At 42.7% G+C, this 23948-nt stretch overlaps 1 protein-coding gene across 7 annotated transcripts in view; it reads left to right on the top strand.

The window, feature by feature from the left end:
- The window catches only part of SLC12A8 (solute carrier family 12 member 8), a 168036-nt gene that overhangs the window by 17775 nt on the left and 126313 nt on the right, over nucleotides 1–23948 (top strand). For all 7 annotated transcript variants that reach the window (XM_045852049.1, XM_045852047.1, XM_045852052.1 and 4 more), the window contains 2 exons: nucleotides 2206–2352; nucleotides 5681–5872. In XM_045852049.1, coding sequence (XP_045708005.1) covers nucleotides 2206–2352; nucleotides 5681–5872 — 339 coding nt within the window. The remainder of the gene's footprint in view (nucleotides 1–2205; nucleotides 2353–5680; nucleotides 5873–23948) is intronic.

Raw genomic sequence — 23948 nt, 5'->3', positions numbered from 1 at the left:
GACTTGGTTGTATTCTTCTGTCACTTGGTTAGAAAAGGTGGGCATACTCCCCTGCACATCTTGAAGTAAGCTGTTGTGGTGTATCCACCAAACCCAGTTCACACCATTTGTACTTCCATTCTCGAGGTTACGAGTCTCCCAGAGTTTCTACTTCATTCACCTGTGAAGCACTTTAATGTTGATTTAACCTAATGAGATCCAGGGAGTGAAAAGCTTTTCATATGACTTTGACTTTAGGTGAACAAACACATAAGCAAAGCAGCCTTCAGAATGAAAACACAAAGTCTAGGATGAAAGAGGATGCTAGGATGAAATCTAGCCTGTAAGATTTTAAAGATTGAAATCTAGGAGAGAGGAGGGCAGTAACCTGTGGTTATCTGGACTTCTGCAGGGCAAGTCCAGATTCTACGGTCTGCACTGGGGGATTCGAACGCCGCTGTGGACTTGGGCGGGGGCGTCTCTTCTCCCAGACTCTCTTTCCTTGGCTATCCGCAGGGCCCCTCTCCCTGCCTGCTTCCTAGGGGCATTGTTAGGATCAAAAGAGGGAACTGATGTGGAAGCTGAAAGCACTCTCCAAATCCCTCTTTGTGGCTGATAGCTGCTATTATTATTACTGTTTCTAATGAAAATAGGCCTATAACAAGCCGTGGGTAGTAAGCTGAACACAAGCAGAGACAAGAAGTTGGACCACATCCTGAATTAGGAGATTAGAATCCTGGCAAACAACCCTGCGTTCACCACACAGGGCCCTTGGCACTGTTTGTTCAAGGACGAGCGGAGGTTGGCAGGGTCCTAAGCTTTGAGTCATGATCACGGCTCTCACAGTTATTGACTTTCAGGAGACTCCTCACTTGTGGCTTGTGAAAGGTGGATGAACAGAAATATGCACAGGTAAAAGGACGTCCAGCTGCGGTCAGGGACTGACAGGGGCCACCAAGGAGTCCCCTGGCCCATCTGTCCCTTGTGGCTTCGGTGAATCCCTGATGATGTCTTGGTCTGTGGGTGCATGATATAAGAGGGGAAAAGAAGCTGGGATCCCCCCTTTTTATTTTGACCAAGTATAGTTGGCCTTGGGGTCATGGGCACCTCCATTGTTCTCAGCCAGTTGGGAGCCATGCCCCTGTGACCCTGACCTTCTATTTTTTTCCCTGGCACTCTTGATTTTCTGCTCTTTACTGTGTTTGTAGATCACGTACACCCACCAGGTAGACTCACTGCACGCAGGGGTGCATGTGGGTCTCGGCGCTGCCCCGGGTGAGGTCAAGATCACTGCTGTGGTCGTCGAGGGCACTGCAAGACTCCACTGATGACTGGATTTAGTTACTAAGCCTCTGCAAGGGCAGTTCACAGCATGAGTTACTCCTGGTTTTGTTTAAGATCATTTTAGTATTTCCACAAGGCTTAGTCTTTGTAGTAAAGAGTTTTCATTTGAGCATTTCATAAGTGCCTTTGTTATTTATGAACTGGAAAAATGAGGAAGGTATCTGTGTAACTACTCATTAGCCTCAGATCCTAGACAACTGCCGTACGTTGTCTCAGAATCCCGGAAGGGGGCTTGCAGATCATCGTATCAGCCAGCGTTTGGTCAGGAACACAGACATTTTTCTGGGTATTTGAAACAGAGGAAATTTAACGCAGAGAATTCATTACAGAAGTGTTAGAAGGGCCAGAGGAACAAAAAGTGTAAAGGAAGGTCACCCAAAGATTAGGAAGTGATAGAAGCTGCTGTCCCCCTCCCCCCTCCCCAGGACTGGAGGGCTATAGGGGACAATGGCATTACCAAGAGCTCATGACCCCTGCCTGACCTGGAACCAGAATCCCACACTCACCTACAAGTGGCCAGTGCACTTTGACCTGTACTCCAGAGGCCGGAACTCAGTCACACGGCCCCACCTACCTGCAGTGAGACTGGGAAATGTGGTCTACGGAGTGGCCAGAAGGAGAGAGGACAGGTTTGCTGAAGACTCTGCTGTATGTGGCTACAGGAATCACTGCTGTTAGGAGAGAACAGTGACCCTTTTGCAGATTCAACCTTCAAGACTCTGTGTCTGTGTACATACGAGCCTGACCTGTGGGCCTAAGAGGGGAGTATTTTAAAGCTGAGTTCTCCTGCCTCCTCTGTTCTACTCCTCCCCCCCTCCGCCCCCCACACTCACTGGGCCTTCCTGGTGCTGCTGAGCTGACCTCCCTGTGCCCTGTTTCCAGGGGGACCTGGCCCAGCCCCAGACCTGGTGGAAGATCCAGTTGTTCGTGTGGGAGCCAGTGCTGTTCGGGACCTGGGATGGTGTGTTCACGTCCTGCATGATCAACATTTTTGGGGTTGTCCTTTTCTTAAGGACTGGCTGGCTGGTGGTGAGTGATGGCTTATTGGCCCTGGAGTCCTCTGTGGGCCTGCGACATGGGAAGCTCTGTCACCCTTGGGCAGATTCCTGAAGCACAGAAACATGAAACAAGAAGTAGGTACACTCAAGAGCTAGCATTGCTTTTCAAATGAGAATCCTGGGAAGCTGGGCCTCACCCAGAGGCTCCAATGCAGGCCTCACCCTGGATTTAACTACTGAAATGTGAGCACGGAACTCAGGAAACATCGTGGGCGGGACTGGAGGTGGCTCAGCGAGAAGTACATTTGCTTCCAGTTTGTGACCCCTGCAGCTTTCCTGGTATTCTTCCACTCTTCTGGTGCCCTCCTGGTGGGACCAGCTCCTCACCCACGCGGTTGCGTCCCCTACTGCACACCGACCGTGTTTAAGGCTGTGTTCGGGGAGCTTGGTCAGAGGTACACACTGCCTACACTCAGGGGCACATTACCTGGGCACACCTTTTGCATAAGATTGTGGGGGGCAGTTTGTCTTCCTCTGTAGAAGGAATAAGGGCCTCATTTTTGTGTCTCAAATGAACGCATACTGGGACATTCCAGGCAGATGTGTGTCCTGAGCAGGTCCTTAGCCCTTCACACAGGCCTTCTCCCTGGGATGTCAGGAAACTCGACAGATTGCTCAGAACAAAAGGCCAGCTTATGAAGAATCATTGCTGAGCACCTAGTGTGAGCCAGGCACCCCTAGGTGCCAATAGGACTACAAAATATAAGACCCTTGCCCTGATGAACCAGCAGGTTAGATTTTACATCAGGAATCTAAGAGAGGTCTCAAAGCAGCATTAAATCTCTCAGGAGTGGAACAGGCTGTGGACGCATGCTTGTCAAGGAGTCCAGGAAAGCTTCCAGGAAGAGATGTGGTTAGACCAGGTGTTGAAAGGTGAGCTGGACTGGACAGGTGCAAGAGAGAGGGGGTCATTCAAGGTGTAGAATGGATTAGTCAGTGTTCTCCAGAGAAGCCATATAACTAACTAGCTAACTAACTCACTCTTTTTCTCCATATGTTCATGTAAACCTTAATTTAATATCGGAGAGCCCTAAATTGAATATTTTGATGTAGCCCTTAACTGTATATAAATTTATAACCCACACCAAAGAGTTTTAATTATGGTCTTGCAGAATCCAATACTTATAATGGTGAGAATTAAAAATAAAGTAGGTGAGAAATAAAAATGAAGTAGAAGCATTTTAAAGTAGAATTAAAAATAATAAAGAAGCACCTCTTTTTCAAAAAGGCCTTGGCTCAGGGGTCAGCCTTAACCATATCCAGGGTGGGTTTGATTTTTACTTTATTAATGTGTGGAAAGCTTAGGGCAGAGTCAGCAACGTCTCTGGTGTGGATGCTAAGACTTCATGCCCTTAACACCCCTCCCAAACTTCCAGGGGCTCCCACTTACAAACTCACAAAGTCTCCAGGTCAGACTTTTCATCCTGGTGGCGGTCTCGGGTTTCTGGGATCGACCTCTATTTCTGCCTTTTCCTGCAGGTTGCTTGACTGCCAAGTATGTCTCCGGCCTGTGTCCAAGGGAGGCCCATCAGCTGACCACTGTGTCGGAGGCAGGCCTGGCCAGGGGCAGCCTGGGCCACAGGGCTCTGCTTCCTGCAGGGATGGTTATGGAGTAGTGGAAGGAGAGGAGGGTAACATCTCTCTATCCCGATTTTCAAGGGCCTCCTCTGATCCCTCTCACTGGGTTGTTTATTTATGTACTTTTTTGAGAAACCCAGAGGTGTCAGTTCATCCCCAAAGTGAAAGTACAAGTTATGTTAGTCATCTATTGCTGCAGAACTAGTTACCGAAACACCTCACAGCTCAGAGCAGTGCACACATCGTCCTGCAGCTCCTGTGGCCCAGGGCTGCCACAGAGCTGTAGCTGGGCTACCAGTCAGGGCTGCAGTCTCAGCTGAAGGCTTTCCTAGGGCAGGGTCGTTTCCAAGATCACTTGCGAAGTTGACAGGCCTCGTCACGTGGGCCTCTGCACAGGACTGCCTCATTGCACGCAGCCGGCTTCCCCCAGGGCCCGCAATCTGACAGAGGGCAAGCAAGCGCCCAAGGGGAAAGCCCTGGTCTTTAGATCTGCATCCCAGAAGCGACATCCCATCACTTCTGAAATATTCTGTTCATTAAAAGTGAGTCAGTGGGTCCATCCCCCAGTCAAGGGCAGGCGACTGCACAAAGGCTTGAGTGCCAGTAGGTGGGGCTCCCTGGGGCCGCCTTTGAAGCTACCTGCCACACAGGTGTGTCCTTCTGCCTTAAGTGATCTGTTTTTTAGTTTTTATCTTAGTTTTACCTGAAAAATCATATTTGATCATGGGAAAAAAGACTGTGAAATGCCAAAAATGAGATAGAGCTTCTAGGAGATGGCATAAAATTAAAGTAAGTATAGGCCATGCCCAGGTGATCTTTAAATAGACAATATTGGTGGAGGGGAGCAAAGGGGGGGAAATTGGGATAATTGTGACAGCATAAACAATAAAAAATATACAAAAAATACTAACAAAAATAATAAATGGACAATATTAACTCTGAAGAATAATTTAGCATCAGACTTATAACTTGAAAATCATTAGAGTGCTACTTTTGGTATGAAAACTTGAAGGTTGGAACTGGATGTTTTATTATCACATGAGGACAATTTAAAAGCACACACAAAGGAAAAAGACAGTAGTGATACAATTTCATTAAAAATATACAAGCTGCAAAAGTAGAAACTCTGAATAAAACATAATCCTGCTGGAGCTCCCGGCCTGCAGGTGAAGACCACCTTGGAGTCAGACTCTCTGTGATGAGTACTGTGGTTGCTAAGCTGTGGGAGCTGTGGGAGCCCAGAGGCACGGGTGCAGGCAGCGTCCTGGAGGAGGAAACTCCCAGACGCTGAGTCTTAAAGGATGCGTTGGGGAGACCCTGGGAAGGAATTGAGCAGGAAGAACATTCCAGGCAGGAGGTCAGCCTGGTGAGAGGGTGGAGGGGTGAGGACTTGGGACTTCAGGCCGCGGGCATGGAATGAACTGAGGGGTTGTTGCAGAGGGATGAGAGAGGCTGGGGAGTTGGAGAGGGGACTCAGTAGGAGTGGCCTCATCAGTAGCTTTGATTTTACCTGATGTGGGATGGGAAGTCACTGAAGAATCAGATGCAAGGACATTTCCCTTCATCTGGAAAGGTCCTCCTCCCATGGTGCTGCCATTGTCCTTTTCTGGTCGTCCCACCCCCGGGGAGTGGGGGAGGTGGTCAGTGCCCCTGGAGGGGCTACCTCTGCCGGGGCCTCCATATCCTAACCCTTGACCTTGCTCCTTGTTGTCCCACTGCAGGGAAACACAGGCGTCCTCATGGGAGTGTTTCTGGTATCCTTCGTCATCCTGGTGGCCCTCATCACCGTGATGTCTGGCATCGGTGTCGCGGAGCACTGTGGCGTGGGCAGTGGCGGTGTCTACTCCATGGTCTCCTCGGTCCTGGGCGGGCAGACCGGAGGCACAATTGGGCTGCTCTATGTGTTCGGACAGGTGAGCCTGGGTTGCTGCGTGGGGGACTGTGTCTTGAGGCCACTGGCATGTGTGGGACCTCTTCCTCACCTACTCTTTGCCACCATCTTCTCATCCATGTTCACGTGTGGCTTGGGGAGAGGCAAGGGTGGGACAGCTGCCCCTCTTTTCTAAATTCTCACCTGAGGATATGTTTATTGATTTTAGAGAGAGAGGAAGAAGATATACATACACACACACACACACACACACACACACACACACATATATATATATATATATATATAGAGAGAGAGAGAGAGAGAGAGACATACATTGATGTGAGAGAGAAACATCAATCAGTTGCCTCCTCTTTGAACCCTGACTGGGATCAAACCTGCAGCCTTTTGGTGTATGGGATGATGCTCTAACCAGCTGAATCACCTGGCCAGAGCACCCCTGTTTTATAGATGGTAAGATGGTAAGACTAGAGGGGACTCAGTGGCAGAGCCAAGCCCACCAACCAGACCCTCACCCTTGGTCAGTGCTCCTGCCTCTCCACAGCCCTGCCTCATGGAGTCCTGACTTAAAAAGGGAGGCAGAGCCTGGGCTGGAACCCTTCTTGCTGCCTGTTCTAGGGAGATGAGTGAATGACAGTGGCTAGAGTCCATGGCAGCCCGGTGGCTTGGTTCCTGGGACACTTTTGTGCTGAAGAGGGGACTTCTTGCCTATGCCACAGGACTTTCCTGGAAGCAGACACTTCTCAAATGAGCTAGAGCTCTAGGCGTACTGAGAGCTAGATGGCCCTCCCTGGGAGCTTGGGAGCCCCTGTGGACCCCTGTCTGAGAAGGAGAATGCTAATGAGGAGACTGCATCACCATGGTGGCCTAGGCTCTCAGGAAACCAGAGACTAGGGAGGAATGCCGATGCTTATTTAGCTGAGACTCAGGGATGGTGACCTATGCAGAGGAAACATGTGCAGACATTAAGAAGCAACTCTTTGTAGGCACTCCTTAGCTTTTATGATTGTGCAGAAAGTGGTGGGTAGTTGAAAAAACAGCTTAATGAAAAGAATTTGTCTAAGTAGGACTACAAGAGTCTCTTCAAAGAAAGCATCAGTTTTGTTTCTTTTACTTTTAAGCAGTAGGGACAGGGTATTTTAGCATCAATATATCTGATTCTCCAACAGCACAAAGCTCTGTGTGTGTGTAACACAGATGCGTAGAAGGCACACACAGTGTCGCTGCACTCTTAAAAATCACTGGCCTTGGCCCTGGCAGGTGTAGCTTAAGGGATTGAATGCTGGCCTGCGAATCAAAGGGTCACCTGTTTGATTCCCATTCAGGGCACATGCCTGGATTGTGAACCAGGTCCCCAGTAGGGGGCGCTAGAGAGACAACCGCACATTGATGTTTCTCTCCCTCTTTCTCCCTCCCTTCCCCTCTCTAAAAATAAATAAATAAAATATTTTAAAAACAGACAAAAAACCACTGGCTTTTACTGGAGAAGGATCTTTTCTTTTTCCCATTGTATTTTTTATTTATTTTTAAATCATTTTTAAATTTTTAAATTTCAGTTGACATACAATATTATATCAGTTTTAGGCATATAACAGTGATTAGACATATAACTTACAAAGTGATCACCTGGATAAGTCTAGTATACATCTGACACCATGCATAGTTATTACAATATTACTGACTATATATTCCATACACTGTACTTTACATCCTAGTGACTGATTTTATACCTGGCAATCTGCAAATATTAATCCCTTCCCCTTTGTCACCCTTTTCCCCAAACCACCATCCCATCTGACAACCATCAAAATGTTCTCTCTCTCTATCTATGAGTTTGTTAGTTCATTTTTGTTTTTAGATTCCACATATAACTGACATCATATGGTATGTCTTTTTCTATATGATTTATTTCACTCAGCACAATACCTTATAGGTCCATCCATGTTGTTGCAGATGCAATATTTAATTATTTTCTTATGGCTGAGTCATATTCCATTGTATATATGCACCACTTCTTTATCCACTCATCTACTGATGGACACTTAGGTTGCTTTCCATATCTTGGCTATTGTAAATAATGCTTCAATGAACAGAGGGGTGTGTATGTCTTTTAGAATTAGTATTTTAGGTTTCTTCAGATAAATACCCAGAAATAGAATTGCTGAGTCCTTTTTTGTTTTGTTATAGCCTTTGTTTTAAAGTTTATTTTGTCTGTCTGATGTAAGTATTACCACCCTAGCTTTATTTTGGTTCCATTTGCATTAAACATCTTTTTCCATCCTTTTATTTTCAATGCGTGTGTTTGATGTAAAGTGGATCTCTTGTAGGCACAATATGTGTGGGTCATATTTTCTTATTCATTCAACTATACTATGTCTTTTGATTGGAACACTTAACCCATTTACACTTAAAGTAATTATTGATAAGTATGTAGTTATTGCCATTTATTATTCATGTTTTTTATCTTTTTCTTTTTAGAGAAGTCCCTTTAACATTTTTTGTAATAGAGGTTTGGTGGCGATGAACTTCTTAAGCCTTTTCTTGTCTGTGAAGTGCTTTTTTTAATACCCATTTTTTTGTTTTTTAGTAACAGTTGATACACAACACTATGCTAGTTTCAGTGTGCAGCCCAGCGACTAGACACCACCTAATCCACCAAATGACCCTTCCAGTGAGTCCTGTACCTGTCTGCTACCACACATAGCTACCAGAACACCTCTGACTATATTCCCTATGCTGTACCCCACATCCCTATGACCATCCCATGACAACCAACTTGTACTTTTTAAAAATGACTTTATGCATTTATTTTTAGAGAGGGGGAGGGGAGGGAGAAAGAGAGAAAGAGAAACATCAATGTGGGAGAGAAATATTGATCAGTTGCCTCTTGTACATGCTCTGACCAGGACCAAACTCACAACTCAGGCACATGCCCTGATCAGGAATTGAACAGGTAACTGTCCCCTTTGTGGGATGACGTCCAACCAAATGGGCCACACCAGTCATGGCAAAACAAATTTGTGCTTCTTAATCCCTTCACCTTTTTCACTCAGTCCCAACACCCCTCCTATCTGGCAACTGTCAGAATACTCTCTGTATCTATAATTCTATTTCTGTTCTGCTTGTTAGTTTATTTTGTTTTTTAGATTCAACTGTTGATAGAATGGATTTATTATGATTTTATTGTTCATATTTTTAATTTTCTTCTTAAAGAAGACCTTTTAACATTTGTTGTTATACTGGATTGGTGGTGATAAACTCCTTTAGGTTTTTCTTGTCCGGGAAGCTCTTTATGTGTCTTTCAACTCTAAATGATAGCTTTGCTGTGTAGAGTAATTTTGGTTGTAGGTCCCCACTTTTCAGCACTTTGAATATTGCTTGCCAATCTCTTTTGTCTTGCAAAGTTTCTGCTGAGAAATCAGCTGACAGGGAAATCTGACAAGATGGTGTTGGAGTAGGAGAATATAGCATGTGCCACCTCCGAGAACCACACTGGGAACAAAATGAATGAGGAAAACAATCACCTGTGTTAATCCGAAAACTACCTGAGAAGGAGACTTTTAACCGGAGACAACCAAAACACCACCCCTAGACCAGTAGGAAGGGCAGGGACATCTTAAAAGGGCTTGTCCTGCACATACGTACATACGAGTGGTGGGCTGAGGCAGTGACGTGGCTGTGGGAGCTTCCCCTTGAGAGGAGTGAAGAAGCCAGGACCACAAACGCTGCTTCCAAACACAGAGAACTGGTGCCAAGATTGGCCCACCATGTAGCATCCAGGGGTGAAAGGCTACAGGGGCTCTCTCTGCCGAGGAGAGATGAAAACCACCAGAGGACTTCCAGCCAAGATGGAGCCATAGGTAGACATACTGTGCCTCCTTGCACAACCAAAACAACAACAGATTTAAAAACAAAAAACAGAACTGACAGAAAATCAAACTGTATGGAAGTCCGACAACCAAGGAGTTAAAGAAGAAATATTCATCCAGACTGGTAAGAGGGGCGGAGACAGACAGCTGGGTAGAGAGGACTGAGGCAGGCAAGGTAGTGGCTAGTGGGCAAGACAGTGGCTGGCAGACCTGGTGGTCCCACGTTTGAGTGCAGATAAACCAGGAGGAACAACTGGGGAGGGAGACAGAACCCACAACCCATGGTTCCAGTGGGGAAATAAAGTCTCAAAGCCTCTGACTGAAAACACCTGTGGGAGTTGAGGTGGCAGCTGGAGAAACTCCTAGCCTCTCAGGACAGTTCAATGGAGAGACCCACAGGGTCCTAGAACATACACAAACCTACCCACCCAGGAATCAGCATGAGAAGGGCAAAATTTGCTTGTGGGTAGAGGGGGAGGTGACTGAAAACCAGCATTGTTTCCTCTTGGACCCTCCCCCACATATATCATGACAATGCATCAACATGGGTTGCCCTGCCCTGGTGAACACCTAAGGCTTCACCCCTTACTATGTAAGAGGTATGCCAAGACCAAAAAAATGGCCCAAATGAAAGAACAGCTCAAAGCTCCAGAAAAAATACAAGTAAGCAATGAAGAGATAGCCAACCTATCAGATGCACAGTTCAAAACTGGTTATCAGGATGCTCTAGGAACTCACTTGGTACTTCAACAGCATAAAAAAGATCCAGGCAGCAATGAAGGTCATATTATGTGAAATAAAGAAAAATCTACAGGGACCAACAGTGAAGGGAAGGAAACCTGGATTCAAATCAAAGGTTTGGAGCAGAGGGAAGAAAGAAACATTCAACCAGAACAGAATGAAGAAACAAGAATTTGAAAAAATGAGGAGAGGCTTAGGAACCTCCAGGACATCTTTAAATGTTTCAACGTCCGAATCATAGGGGTACCAGAAGGAGAAGAGGAAGAGCAAGAAATTGAAATCTTATTTGACAACATAACGACAAAGAACTTCCTTAATCTGACAGAGGAAATAGACTTCCAGAAAGTCCAGGAAGCTTAGAGAGTCCCAGAAAAGTTGGACCCAAGGAAGAACACACAAAGACACATCATAATTACATTAGCCAAGAGTAAAGATAAGGAGAGAATCTTAAAAGCAGCAAGAGGAAAGGAGACAGCTAACTACAAAGGAGTTCTCATTAGACCCTCAACTGATTTCTCAAAAGAAACCTTACAGGCAAGAAGGGGCTGGAAAGAAGTATTTCAAGTCATGAAAGGAAAGTACCTACATCCAAGATTACTCTATCCAGCAAATCTATCATTTAGAATGGAAGGGCAGATGAAGTGCTTCCCAGATAAGGTCAAGTTCGAGGAGTTCATCATCACCAAGCCCTTATTATATGAAATGTTAAGGGGACTGACTTATCTAAGAAAAAGGAGATAAAAAATATTAACACTAAAATGACAACAAACTCACTGCTATTAAAAACCGAACCTAAAACAAACTAAGCAAACAATTAGAACAGGAACAGAATCACAGAAATGGAGATCCCATGAAGGGTTATCAGTGGGGCAGTAGGAGGAAGAGAGGGGGAAAAGGTACAGAGAGTAAGTAGCATAAATGGTAGGTAGAAAATAGACAGGAGGGTAAGAATAATATGGGAAATGTAGAAGCCAAATAACTTATATGTACGACCCATGGACATGAACTAAAGGCAGGGGATGTGGGTGAGAGAGGGTGTGCAGGGTGGAGGGGAATAAAGGAGGAGAAATGGGATAAATGTGATAGCATAACCAATAAAATATATTTTAAAAAAAGAAAACCATTGGAGACAAACTCACCATCTTTTTTTTTATCCCTTAAAGGGGCAAAGCACAGGTTTTGTGCAGCTACTCACCTTGGTCCCCAGCTAAGGGAAGCTGGCATGGACTGGAGTCATGCAAGGAGAGGCTCGAGGGGGAGGAACTGGGGGGAGACTTGGGGGAGTGGCAGTGGGATTTTTGGGACTGGGATATACCTGGGCCCCATAACAGCCATCTTTCTTGAGAAGATTTAGCCCCTCCTGGCGTAAAATCATTTACCTTCATCTGTGGGATACTACTCCCTGCACCTTCTGGAATCCTGCTCGCCATACCCTCTGAAATCCTGGTTGCTTTACCCTGCAACTTTTTTGTTCTTTTTTTTTTTTAAGTTTTGCTCTGTCTTGATGTTTTGTTTTGTTTGTTTGTTTGTTTTTTCCTTTTCTTTTCTCCCATCCTGCATCTTAATCCTTGCTGAGGAGACAGCAACATGGACAGACTGAAGGGTTTCAGAGACTGGCTGTAGGGTGCAGCCAACCCTAGAAAACCATTTCCTGGAAAACAGACTGGTACTTCCTTCCCCATGGGAGAGCCACAGAAACACCCTCTGAAGTCTGGCCCTGGAGGCCTACCAGGGGCCCCACCCTGCCAAGTACAAGGAAATAATCCCAAACACACTCAGATTAGTGGCTCTGGGGAGGGGGAACACACCCAGCATCTTCGTGAAGTCTGAAAGGTGCCTGCCATAGCAGATCCAGGAATCAAGCCCCCTGTTTCTGCCAGAAGCCCTCTCAGAAATACCCAGGTCTGCAACTAGTCTAAGATTGACAGAAGGCCAGCAGGCAGAGGCAGGCAAAGGCAGATCCTGTGGTGACTTGGGATGTTTGCTGACACACCCCTGGATTTAGTGCTGATAAAAGCCAGCTTCACACAGCGGTTTGGCTCATGATGTGAGAAGCCAAGCCTGGAGGAATCAGCCACAAACTGTGGATCAATTGTACTTTTGGAAAGGCTGCTGAGGATCACACGTGGACAGTACCTGACATTGGCTTACACCAGACTCAGACATCAGAGCCGTATCCAAAGGGAGAAACCAACAGGCAAGCACTAAACTCTGCTGAGATGAATCCACTTGGTTCCATTTTCATTATTTTAGCTATTTTTCTTTTTCATAGCCTTTTTATTATTTTTATCTATTTTTTTCTTTTATTTTTGCTGCTTTAATTATTGTTTCATATCACCTGCTTAACTCCTATCTTTGACTACTCCATCATTCCCTTCTCTCCTTTTATTATTTTTGTCACTTTTCTGTGTTCCTTTTCCTTATTTTCCTCTTTCAATTCATTACTAGTATTAGCTCTCTTCCCCTTTCTCTTCTCATAATCACTTTTCTTTCCTTTGGTCTTTGCTGTCTTATCATTGATATTGCTGTTGTGGTTGGAGGGGGTTGCTTGTTTTGGTGGTGTTTTCCTTTTTCTGTTAGCACATATATGATAGCCTACAAGATGTGATAGGGGTTGAGCCTCTCAGCCAGCTGGAGGGGAATTCTCACCAATGAATGGGCCAGTAACAATCAGGACCCAAATACAACAGAAGAGTGCACATAACCCACACAAAGGACATTTCTAGAGCATCCAGATCAGGAGATCAAGGAGTCAGCACCATTGAGTCCCACAGGACTCCTACCATATAATGCCACTCCACAAGACAGAAAAGTTGAAGCAGATGAATCTAATACATAGAAACAAACACAAAGAGACAACCTAAATGGGGACATAAAGGAACAACCCCCAAATGAAAGAAAAGGAGGAATCTCCGGAAAAGTGCTAAGTGAAATCAAGGCAAGCAATTTATCAGACATGGAGTTTAAAGTAATTGTTCTAAGGATGCTCGAGGAACTTAGTCAGAACTATAAGGAACTTAGTGGGAAATACATCACCATGAAAAAGGACATAGAAACCTTGAATAACAACCAGTTGTAAATAAAGAATGCAATATCAGAAATGAAGAATACATTAGAAGGAATTAAAAGCAGGCTTGATGAAGCAGAGGATCAAATCAGAGAGTTGAAATACAACATAGAAAAGAACACCCAGTCAGAGCAACAAAATTAAAAAAGACTCAAAATGAATGAGGATAGTTTAAGGAAGTTTTGGGACAACATGAATCCTAACAATACTCACATCATAGGGATATCAGCAATAGAAGAGAGCAAGGAATAGAAAACCTGTTTGAAGAAATAATGACAGAAAACTTCCCTAATTTGGTGAGAGTCACACAGGTCAGGAAGCAGAGATAGTCCCAATCAAGATGAACCCAAAGAGTCCCACACCAAGACATATCACAATTAAAATGGCAAAATTTAAAGATGAAGAGAGAATCTTAAAGGCAGCAAGAGAGAAACAGCTAGTTACCTACAAAGGTGCTCTGATAAGGCTATGAGCTGATTTCTCAACAGAAACACTACAGACCAGAAGGGATTGACATGAAATATTGCAAAAATGAAATACAAGGACCTGCAAACAAGACTGCTCTATCCAGCAAGCCTCTCATTTAAAGTGGAAGGTGAAATAAACAGTTTCCCAGATAAAATAAAGGTAAAGGAATAAATTTCCACCAAACCAACTTCGAAAGAAATGCTACAGGACTACTTAAAGAAAAAGAAGAAATATATATAGAGAGAGGAACACGGGTAGAAAGGGGAAAAATGACAATGAATAAGTACCTATCAATAATAATCCTAAATGTAAATTGATTAAATGCTCCAATCAAAAGACATAGGGTAGCTGAATGGGTAAGAAAATGTGAACCACAAATATACTGTCTGCAAGAGACCCACCTCAGAACAAAAGATTTACAAAAAGTGAAAAAGTGAAAAAAAGATTTACTGAAAGTGAATGAATGAAAAAAATTATTCCACGCAAATGAACATGAAAAAAGCTGGGGTAGCAATGCTTATATCAGACAAAATAGACTTAAAAACTAAGGCCATAAAAAGAGACAAAGAGGGTCACTGCATAATACTTAAGAGAGTTGTCCAGCAAGATGATATAACCCTTGTAAACATATATGCGCCCAATATAGGAACACCTAATATATAAAGAAAATCTTGGAGGAATTTAAGCAAGAGGTCGACAGCAATACAGTCACTGTAGGGGATTTCAACACCACACTGTCAACAATGGACAAATATTCCAGACCAAAACATTAACAAGGATCTAGCAGCATTAAACAACACTCTAGAGCAAGTGGACTTAATTGATAGTTATATACCATTTCACCTCAAAGAAGCAAAATATACATTCTTCACAAATGCACATTGGTCATTCCCAAGGACAGACCACATGGTAGGACACCAAATAAGCCTTAACAAATTCAAGAAAATTGAAATTATATCAAGAATCTTCTCAGACCACAATGGCTTATAACTAGAAATTAACTTCAAGAAAAAAAAACCTCAGAAGCATTCAAATACATAGAGGCTGAATAACATGTAATTAAGTAGTGAATGGGTTAACCATGAGATCAAGGAAGAAATCAAAAAGTATCTGGAAACAAATAAAAATGAACACACAACATCCCCAAAACATATGGGACACAGTGAAAGTTGTCCTGGGAGAGAAGTTCATAGCATTACAAGCCTACCTAGAAAATAGAAAAATCTCAAATAAACAACCTAAACGTACACATAAACGAACTAGAGGAACAACAAACCAGGTCCAGAGTGAGGAGAAGGAAGGAAATAATAAAGATCAGAGCAGAATTAAATGACAGAGACTAAAAAAATTATCCAAAGAATCAAAGAATCCGGGAACTGGTTCTTTGGAAAGACAAACAAAATTGACAAACCCTTGACCAGACTCATCAAGAGAAAAAAAGAGAGAGGACCCAAATAAATACAATCAGAAATGAAAGAGAAATAACAACTGATACTACAGAAATACAAAGGATTGTAAGAAATTACTATGAACAACTATATGCCAAGAAAATGCACAACCAGAGTGAAATGGATAACTTCTAGAAACATACTACCTTCCAAAATTGAATAAGGAAGAAGCAAAAAACCAGAATAGACTAATAACAACTAGCAAAATTGAAGTAGTAATAAAAAAACTCCCAGCACACAAAAACCCTGGACCAGATGGTTTCACAGGCAAATGTTACCAAACATTCAAAGAACTAACACCTATTCTTTTCAAACTATTCCAGAAAATTCAAGAAGACCGAGGACTCCCAAAATCTGTTTACAAGGCCAGTATTATCATGATCTCAAAACCAGGTAAAGACATAACAAAGAATGAAAATTACAGGCCAATATCTTTGATGAACATAGATACTAAAATCTTCAACACAATACTAGCAAACCAGACCAAGCAATACATTAAAAAGATCATACACCATGATCAAGTGGGATATATTCCAGGGATGCCAAGATGGTACAATATTTGCAAGTTAGTAGATGTGATACATCACATAAACAAAAGGAAAAAAATCACATGACCATATCAATAGATGCAGAAAAAGCATTTGATAAAATCTAGCACCCATTTCTGCTAAAAAAAACTTGGTAAAATGGGAATAGAGGGAATGTACCTCAACATATTAAAGGCCCTATACAAAAAATCTACTGCCATTATACTCAATGAGCAAAAATTAAAAGCATTTCTCTGAAGAGCAGGAACAAAACAAGGGTGTCTGCTTTCACCACTCTTATTCAACATAGTACTGGAAGTCCTAGCCACAGTGATCAAACAAGAAGAAAAAATAAAAGGCATCCTAATTGGAAAGGAGAAAGTGAAAATGTCATTATTCGCAGAGGACAAGATAGTGTACATAGAAAACCCTACAGGTTCCACCAAAATACTACTTGACCTATTGAGTGAATTTGGCAAAGTAGCAGGATACAAGTCCATATTCAGAAATCAAAAGCATGTTTGTACACCAACAATGAACTATCAGAAAGAGAAATGAGGGGGAAAATCCCATTTACTATAGCAATAACAATGACAAAAATAAAGCGCCTGGGAATAAATTTAACTAAGTAGGTAAAAGACGTGTACTAGGAAAACAATAGAACACTAAAGAAAGAAATTGAGAAATTGAGGAAGATACAAATACATGGAAGCATTACCCTGTTCATGGATTAGAAGAATTAACATCATTAAAATGTCCATACTACTCAATGCAATCTATAGGTTCAATGCAATTCCTATTAAAATACCAATGGCATATTTCACAGATCTAGGACAAGTATTCCAAAAATTTATATGGAACCAAAAAGGACCCATAATAGCCTCAGCAATCTTCAGAAAGAAAAACAAAGTAGGAGGGATCACAATACCTGATATCAAACTATATTACAAGGCTGCTGTAATCAAAAGAGTCTGGTACTGGTATAAGAACAGATACATAGATCAATGGAACAGAACAGAGAGCCCAGAAATAAATCTATATCCCTATGGTCAATTAATATTTGAAAAAGAGGACATGAGCATACAATGGAGTACAGACAGTCTCTTCAATAAATGGTGTTGGGAGAACTGGACTGGTACATGCAAAAAAATTAAACTAGACCACCAACTTACACCATACACCAGAATAAATGCAAAATGGATAAAAGACTTAAATATAAGTTGGGACACCATAAAAATCCTGGAGTGTGGAAAACATAAGCAGCAAAATTTCAGATATCTCACATAATAATATTTTTTGCTGATATATCTCCTAGGGAAAGGGAAATAAAGGAAAAATAAACAAACGGGACTATATCAAATTAGAAAGCTTCTGCATGGCTGAAGAAACCATTATCAAAATGAAAAGGGAACTGACTGTATGGGAGAACATATTTGCCAACGATACACTGGAAAAGGGTTTAATCTCCAAAATATATAAAGAACTCATACAGCTCAACACCAGGAAGACAAACAATCCAATTAAAAAATGCGCAAAGGACCTGAACAGGCACTTCTCTAAGGAGGACATACAGATGGCCCATAGACATAAGAAAGATGCTCAGCATCACTAGCCAGCAGACAGATGCAAATTAAAACCACAACAAGATATCACCGCACACCTACCAAAATGGTTACCATTAATAAATGAACAAACTAGCGCTGGTGAGGATGTGGAGAAAAGGGAACCCTAGTGCACTCTTGGTGGCAATGCAGACTGGCGCAGCCACTGTGAGAAAAAGTATGGAGTTACATCAAAATGTTTAAAATGGAGCTGCCTTTTGACCCAGCTATTCCATTGCTGGGGATACACCCTAAGAATCCCAAAAGACCAATTCAAAAGAATTTATGCACCCCTATATTTATAGCAATGCTATTTACAGTAGTCAAGATTTGGAAACAGCCTAAATGCCCATCAGTAGATGACTGATCAAAAAACTATGGTACATTTAGAGTTCCGGCCAAGATGGAGGTGTAGGTAGAAATGCTTTGCTTCCTTACACAACCAAGGGAAGGATAACAACCAATCTAAAAACAGTAAACAACCAGAAGTGCCAGAAAATCAAACTGTATGGAACTCCAACAACCAAGGAATTAAAGAAACATTCACCCAGACTGGTGCACCAAGACAAAGAAATACAGCCCAAATGAAAGAACAGATCAAAACTCCAGGAAAAGAGCTAAGCAATGAGGAGACATCCGACCTATATGTTGCAGAGCTCAAAACATTGTAATCAGGATGCTCACAGAACTGATTGAGCTCAGTCACAAAATGAAGGGAGAAATGAAGGCTACCCAAAGTGAAATAAAGCAAAACATACAGAGGACTAACAGTGAAGGGAAGGAAGGAAACCAGGACTCAAATCAATGGTTTGGAACAAAAGAAAGAAATGAACATCCAGCTGGAACAGAATGAAGACTCAAGAATTCAAAAAAAAAAAATGAGGAGAGGTTTAGGAACCTCTGGGACAACTTTAAGTGTTCTAACATCAGAATCATAGCGGTCAGAACCAGAATCAGAACCAGAAAGAGAAGAACAAGAGCAAGAAGTTGAAAACTTATTTGAACAAATAATGAAGGAAAACTTCCCTAATCTGGTGAAGGAAATAGACTTCCAGGAAGTCCAGGAAGCTCAGAGAGTCCCAGAGAATTTGGACTCAAGGAAGAACACACCAAGGCACATCATCATTAAATTACTCAAGACTAAAGAGAAAGAGAGAATCTTAAAAGCAGCAAGAGGAAAGGAGAGAGTTACCTACAAAGGAGTGCCCATAAGGCTGTCAGCTGATTTCTCAAAAAAATCTCTGCAGACAAGAAGGGGCTGGAAACAAATATTTGAAGTCATGAAAAGTAAGGACCTACATCCAAGATTGCTCTATCCAGCAAAGCTTTTATTTAGAATGGAAGGGCAGATGAAGTGCTTTCCAGATAAGGTCAAGTTAAAGGAGTTCTTCATTACCAAACCCTTATTATATAAAATGTTAAAGGGACTTATCTAAGAAATAGAAGAAGATCAAAAACTATGAACAGTAAAATGACAACAAACTCATGACTATCAACAGCTGAACCTAAAAAAACAAAAACAACTGAGCAAACAACTAGAACAGAAACAGAATCAGAGAAATGGACATCACATGGAGGATTTTCAGTGGGGAAGGGGAGGGGAAGAATGGGGGGTACAGGGAATGAGAAGCATAATTGGTAGGCATAAAATAGACAGGGAGAGGTTAAGAATGGTGTAGGAAACAGAAGTCGAAGAACTTGTATGTACAACCCATGGACATGGAGCTAAGGGTGGGAATGCTGGAAGGTTGGGGGATGCAGAGCATAGGGGAGATAAAGGGTAAAAATTGGGGAAACTGTAATAGCATAATCAGTACAATATACTTAAGAAACAAACTGTGGTACATTTATACAATGGAATACTACACAGCAATAAAAAAGAGAAAGAATTCTTGCCTTTTGTGACAGCATGGATGGAACTGGAGAATATTATGCTAAGTGAAATAAGCCAGTCTGTGAAAGACAAATATCATATGACCTTACTCATAGGAAGAATCTAATGAACAAAATAAACTAATGAGCAAAATAGAACCAGAGGCATGGAATTAAGGAATCGACTGACAACTGTAAAAGAGGAGAGGAAAGGTGGGAAGTAATTGAAAGAAGGTGAAGGGTTTAGTCAAAGAACAGCCATGAAGGACTCATGGACATGGGCAACAGTGTGGGGGTTGACTGTGAGAGTGGGGTGTGGGCTGAGTGGAGAGGAATGAAAGGGGGAGGGGAAATGGGACAACTGTAATAGCATAAACATAAAAAAAATAAGAAATCTGCTGACAGTCTTACAGGAGTTCCCTTGTAGGGAGCTGAATGCTTTTCTCTTGCTGATTTTAAGATTTTTTCTTTGTCTGTAATCTTTTGCATTTTAATTATGATGTGTCTTGGTGTGCATCTCTTTGAATTCATCTTTTTTCTGGATTCTCTGTGCTTCCTGGACTAGTGTCTATTTCCTTCACCAGTTTAGGGAAGTTTTCTGTCATTATTTCACCAAATATGTTTTCAGTTGCTTTCTCTATCATCTCCTTCTGGTTGGGTGATGCTCTGGGATGGTCTGAAGCTGTCCATCAGGAGTGTTGGGTCTGGGGCTTTTTGGAAGGGGATATGGTGTAGGTCAAGTTTAGCCACTGCCTTCCCTCTGCCTGGGGCCACCTGAAATGAGCTCTAAAGTGACTTGCAGATGGTTACAGCTTGTGCTGGGCTTAGAGGTACCTGGGAGGGGCTAAGCTGCAAACGGAGACTAGCTGCCACTAGTGCACAGAGAAGGGGCTAGGATGTTGAGTCTCCTGTATGTGGGCTGACATGGAAGAAAAGATGTTCACAGGGAAGATGTTTTCTGATCACTGGCAGCTGCTGCCAAAGTAGCCATCATGTCCACCTCCTGCTTTCTTTGTTCTCTTTTCCGTTGGGTCTGGGTCAGAAACACCTTTGCCCCTCTGGCTGGTGTCTTCTTATGCCTCTGCTTCATCTGCCATGGTCCTGGGCTGGAGCTCTCTGATTGGGGTGGTTTCTGCATAATCCTTTTTATATGCTGCGGGATTCAGTTTGCCTATATTTTATTGAGGACTTTTGCATATGTATGTGTATGTGTATATGTATAGGTATATGTATGTGTATATGTGTTCAAGAAGTATACTAATCTGTCATTTTTTTGTATCTTTAGTTTTGATATCAGGACAATACTGTCTTCATGGAATGAACTGGGAGGCATTTCCTCTTCTAATTTTTGGAAGAGTTTGTGAAGGATTATTGTTAATTCTTTCAAAATTTGGTAGAATTAGTGTTAAAACCATCTGGTCCTGGGTTTTTCTTTGTAGGAAGTTTCTGATTACTAATTCAATCTCTTTACTTATTTAGGTATATCCTGGTTTTCTATTTCTTCTTGAGTCAGTATTCATAGTTTGTATCTTTCTAGGAATTTTTCCATTTCATTTAGTTTATTTAATTTATTGGCATGCGCATTCATAGATCCCCTTATAGTTTTCTTGTTTTTGTAAGATTGGTGGTAATGTCCCCCCTTTCATACCTGATTTTTATTATTATTATTTAAGATTTTATTTATTTATTAGACAGAGAGGAAGGGAGGGAGAAAGAGAAGGAGAGAAACATCAATGTGTGGTTGCCTCTCGCACAGCCCCCAGGCATGTGCCCTGTCTGGGGACCTGGCCTGCAATCCAGGGATGTGCCTGACTGGGAATCGAACCAGCGACTCTTTGGTTCACAGGCCAGCACTCAGTCCACTGAGCCACACCAGCCAGGGCCATACCTGATTTTAATAATACGAGTCTTCTCTCTGTTTTGCTTGGTCAGTCAATTAAAGGTTTGCCTGTAAAGAAGCAATTTTGGGTTTTGATGATTTTCTCTGTTTTTCTGGCCTCTATTTCACCTACTTCTGCTTCAATCTTTATTATTTTCTTCTTTCTACTTGCTCTTAGTTTAGTTTTCTCTTTTTCTAGTTCTTTATGGTAGAAGATTAGGTCATTGATTTGAGACCTTTCTTCTTCCAGAGCTTGGAAGAAGAAATAGTAATTCTTATTAACCCCCTCCTGCCCTCATCTCAGGGCATACTTGCTCATGGAATCATTTATTTTTAATGATTGCTAGAGCAGATAGCCTGTTTGCCCTAGAACAGGGGCCAGCTAGTACATATTTTAGTATTTGTAACTCATATGTCTCTGTCACCACTGCTCAGTCCGCTATTGTAGTGCAATTGCTGCCATAGACAATATGAAGAAATGGGCATAGTTGTGTTCTAATAAAACTTTATTCCTAAAACAGGAAGTGAGCAGGATTTGGTCAGTGGGGTGAAGTTTGCCAACCCTTGCCCCTGGAACGTTAAAATTTAGAAGATACAAATATTTCAAATAATGATTTTTAAAATTTGCAAAAGGATGTATTGCCCTACATCCTCCCAAACCTTGCCCCTCGTCTGTCTCTCTGAGGCGTTGGTGGCAGGCCTGCTGCGTGGGTGGGGCCAGACTCTTTGGCCAGTGGAAGAGAGGGTGAGCAGAAGCCCCTCCCTACTCCCTGCCCCAATCACCTTTGTAGACCTGAGGGCTTCTTTGGGGCTGCTTACCCTGGACACCAAAATACCCAGTTTCAGCGTATACTGTTATGTCTAAAGCATTTATTAATGGCCTCCATGCTCTGTGCTGGACTCTGTGCAAAAGCAGTAGAGGACTGGAAAACTTTTATAAACCTTATATGGACCTGGGGTTTTTGTTGTGAGTGCTAACAGCTATGCAGGACTTAGAGTCAACCAACTCGAACCTTAAACCAAGGATTTTGTGTCAGAAGGGGAGGTGTGCAGAGGGGCAGCACTGGTCTTCTCGGTAGGTACTCAAAGATGAAAAGAAAAATGTCTATGGTTGTGAGAGTACAATTTTTCTAAAAGAAATACCTTGGAAGGGAGACTTTACACCCTGAAAATAGGTCACCGTCTCTCTTTAAAATGGTGGGTGTCCACTGCTTCCCCTACCCCCTCACCCAAACCCCGCTCCAATTCCTGCACTAGAGGGCTGGAAGCTTCTCTGTGGAGAATGAAAACGGAGAAGGAATGTCTATGATTATAAACTTTAAGAGGAGATAAAAATGCTTTTAATATATAGTAAACTCTGGGGATGTTTATCCATTAAACAAACCAACAGGCACATTTGCCTGAAGAGGAGTATTCATGGTTGGAAGGTAGACCGCCTCTGGGGTGGCTGGATCGCTCTGGGGAAGGCCCGCAGTTGCTGCCCACCCGGCTCGCAGGGGGAGGCCGAAGCTCAGGCCGGTCCTGTGTTTGCTGGCAGGGAGCTGGGTGTGCGGAGCCTGGGTCCTGGGCTGCTTTTCTCCGCGCGGAGGCACTGTGCTGCCTGTGCCGAATGTGGTTGTTGCATAAACAGAATCATACTCTTAATATGTTTGTTTTTATTTTTCCTTTGTAAAATCATTTTGAAATTGAAAAATGATATTCCTTGTAACCAGTTAACACATTGGAGATAAAGAAAAAGTTTCTCTCACACTCGGTTCCTCTTATGGCACCTTTCCCTGTGCTAAACTGCATACACGTACGGATTTTTGAAGTGCTGCTTGTTTTTATGGAAATGTGGACGAGTTTCATGCTCTGTTCCGTGGCTGAATTTCTAACTTAACAGTATGTCATAGACATCCCACAGGGTCAGTTTATACCCATGTTTTTTTTAAACATCATTTTTTTTTGTTTTTGTTTTAAACATTTTATTAATTTTTAGAGAGAGGAGAAGGAAAGGAGAAAGACAGGTAGAGAAACATCAGTGTGTGGTTGCCTCTCACATGTTCCCCATTGGAGACCTGGCCTGCAACCCAGGCATGTGCCCTGACGGGGAATCGAACCCTCAACCCTTTGGTTCCCAGCCCATACTCAATCCACCGAGCCACACCAGCCAGTGCTAAAAATCATTTTTTATTCTTATTCTATTACAGTTGTCCCAGTTTTTCCCCCTTTGCCCTTCTCCACACACCCCACCCCCCACTCCCACTGTCAGTCCCTACACTGTTGTCCATGTCTGTGGGTCATTCATGCATGTTCTTTGTCTAGTCCTTCCCCCTTCTTCTACCATTATTCCCCTCCTGCCTCTCCTCTGGTCACCGTCAGTCTGTTCCGTGTTTCCATGTCTGTGGTTCTATTTTGCTTGTTACTTTATTTTATTCATTAGATTCCTTTTATAGGTGAGATCACATAGTATTTGTCTTTCACCAACTGGCTTATTTCACTTAGCCTAATAGTCTCCAGTTCCAGCCATGCTGTTGCAAAAAGTAAAAGTTCCTTCTTTCTTTCTGCTGTGTAGCATTATGTAAATGTACCACAGTTTTTTGATCCACTCATTTACTGATGGGTGCTTAAAGCTGTTTCCAGCACT

This window comes from Phyllostomus hastatus, unplaced genomic scaffold, assembly GCF_019186645.2.
Source record: "Phyllostomus hastatus isolate PE091 unplaced genomic scaffold, TTU_PhHast_1.1 phas_contig_86, whole genome shotgun sequence".
Classification (NCBI taxonomy): Eukaryota; Metazoa; Chordata; class Mammalia; order Chiroptera; family Phyllostomidae; genus Phyllostomus; species Phyllostomus hastatus.
This window is presented reverse-complemented; position numbering and strand designations above follow the sequence as displayed.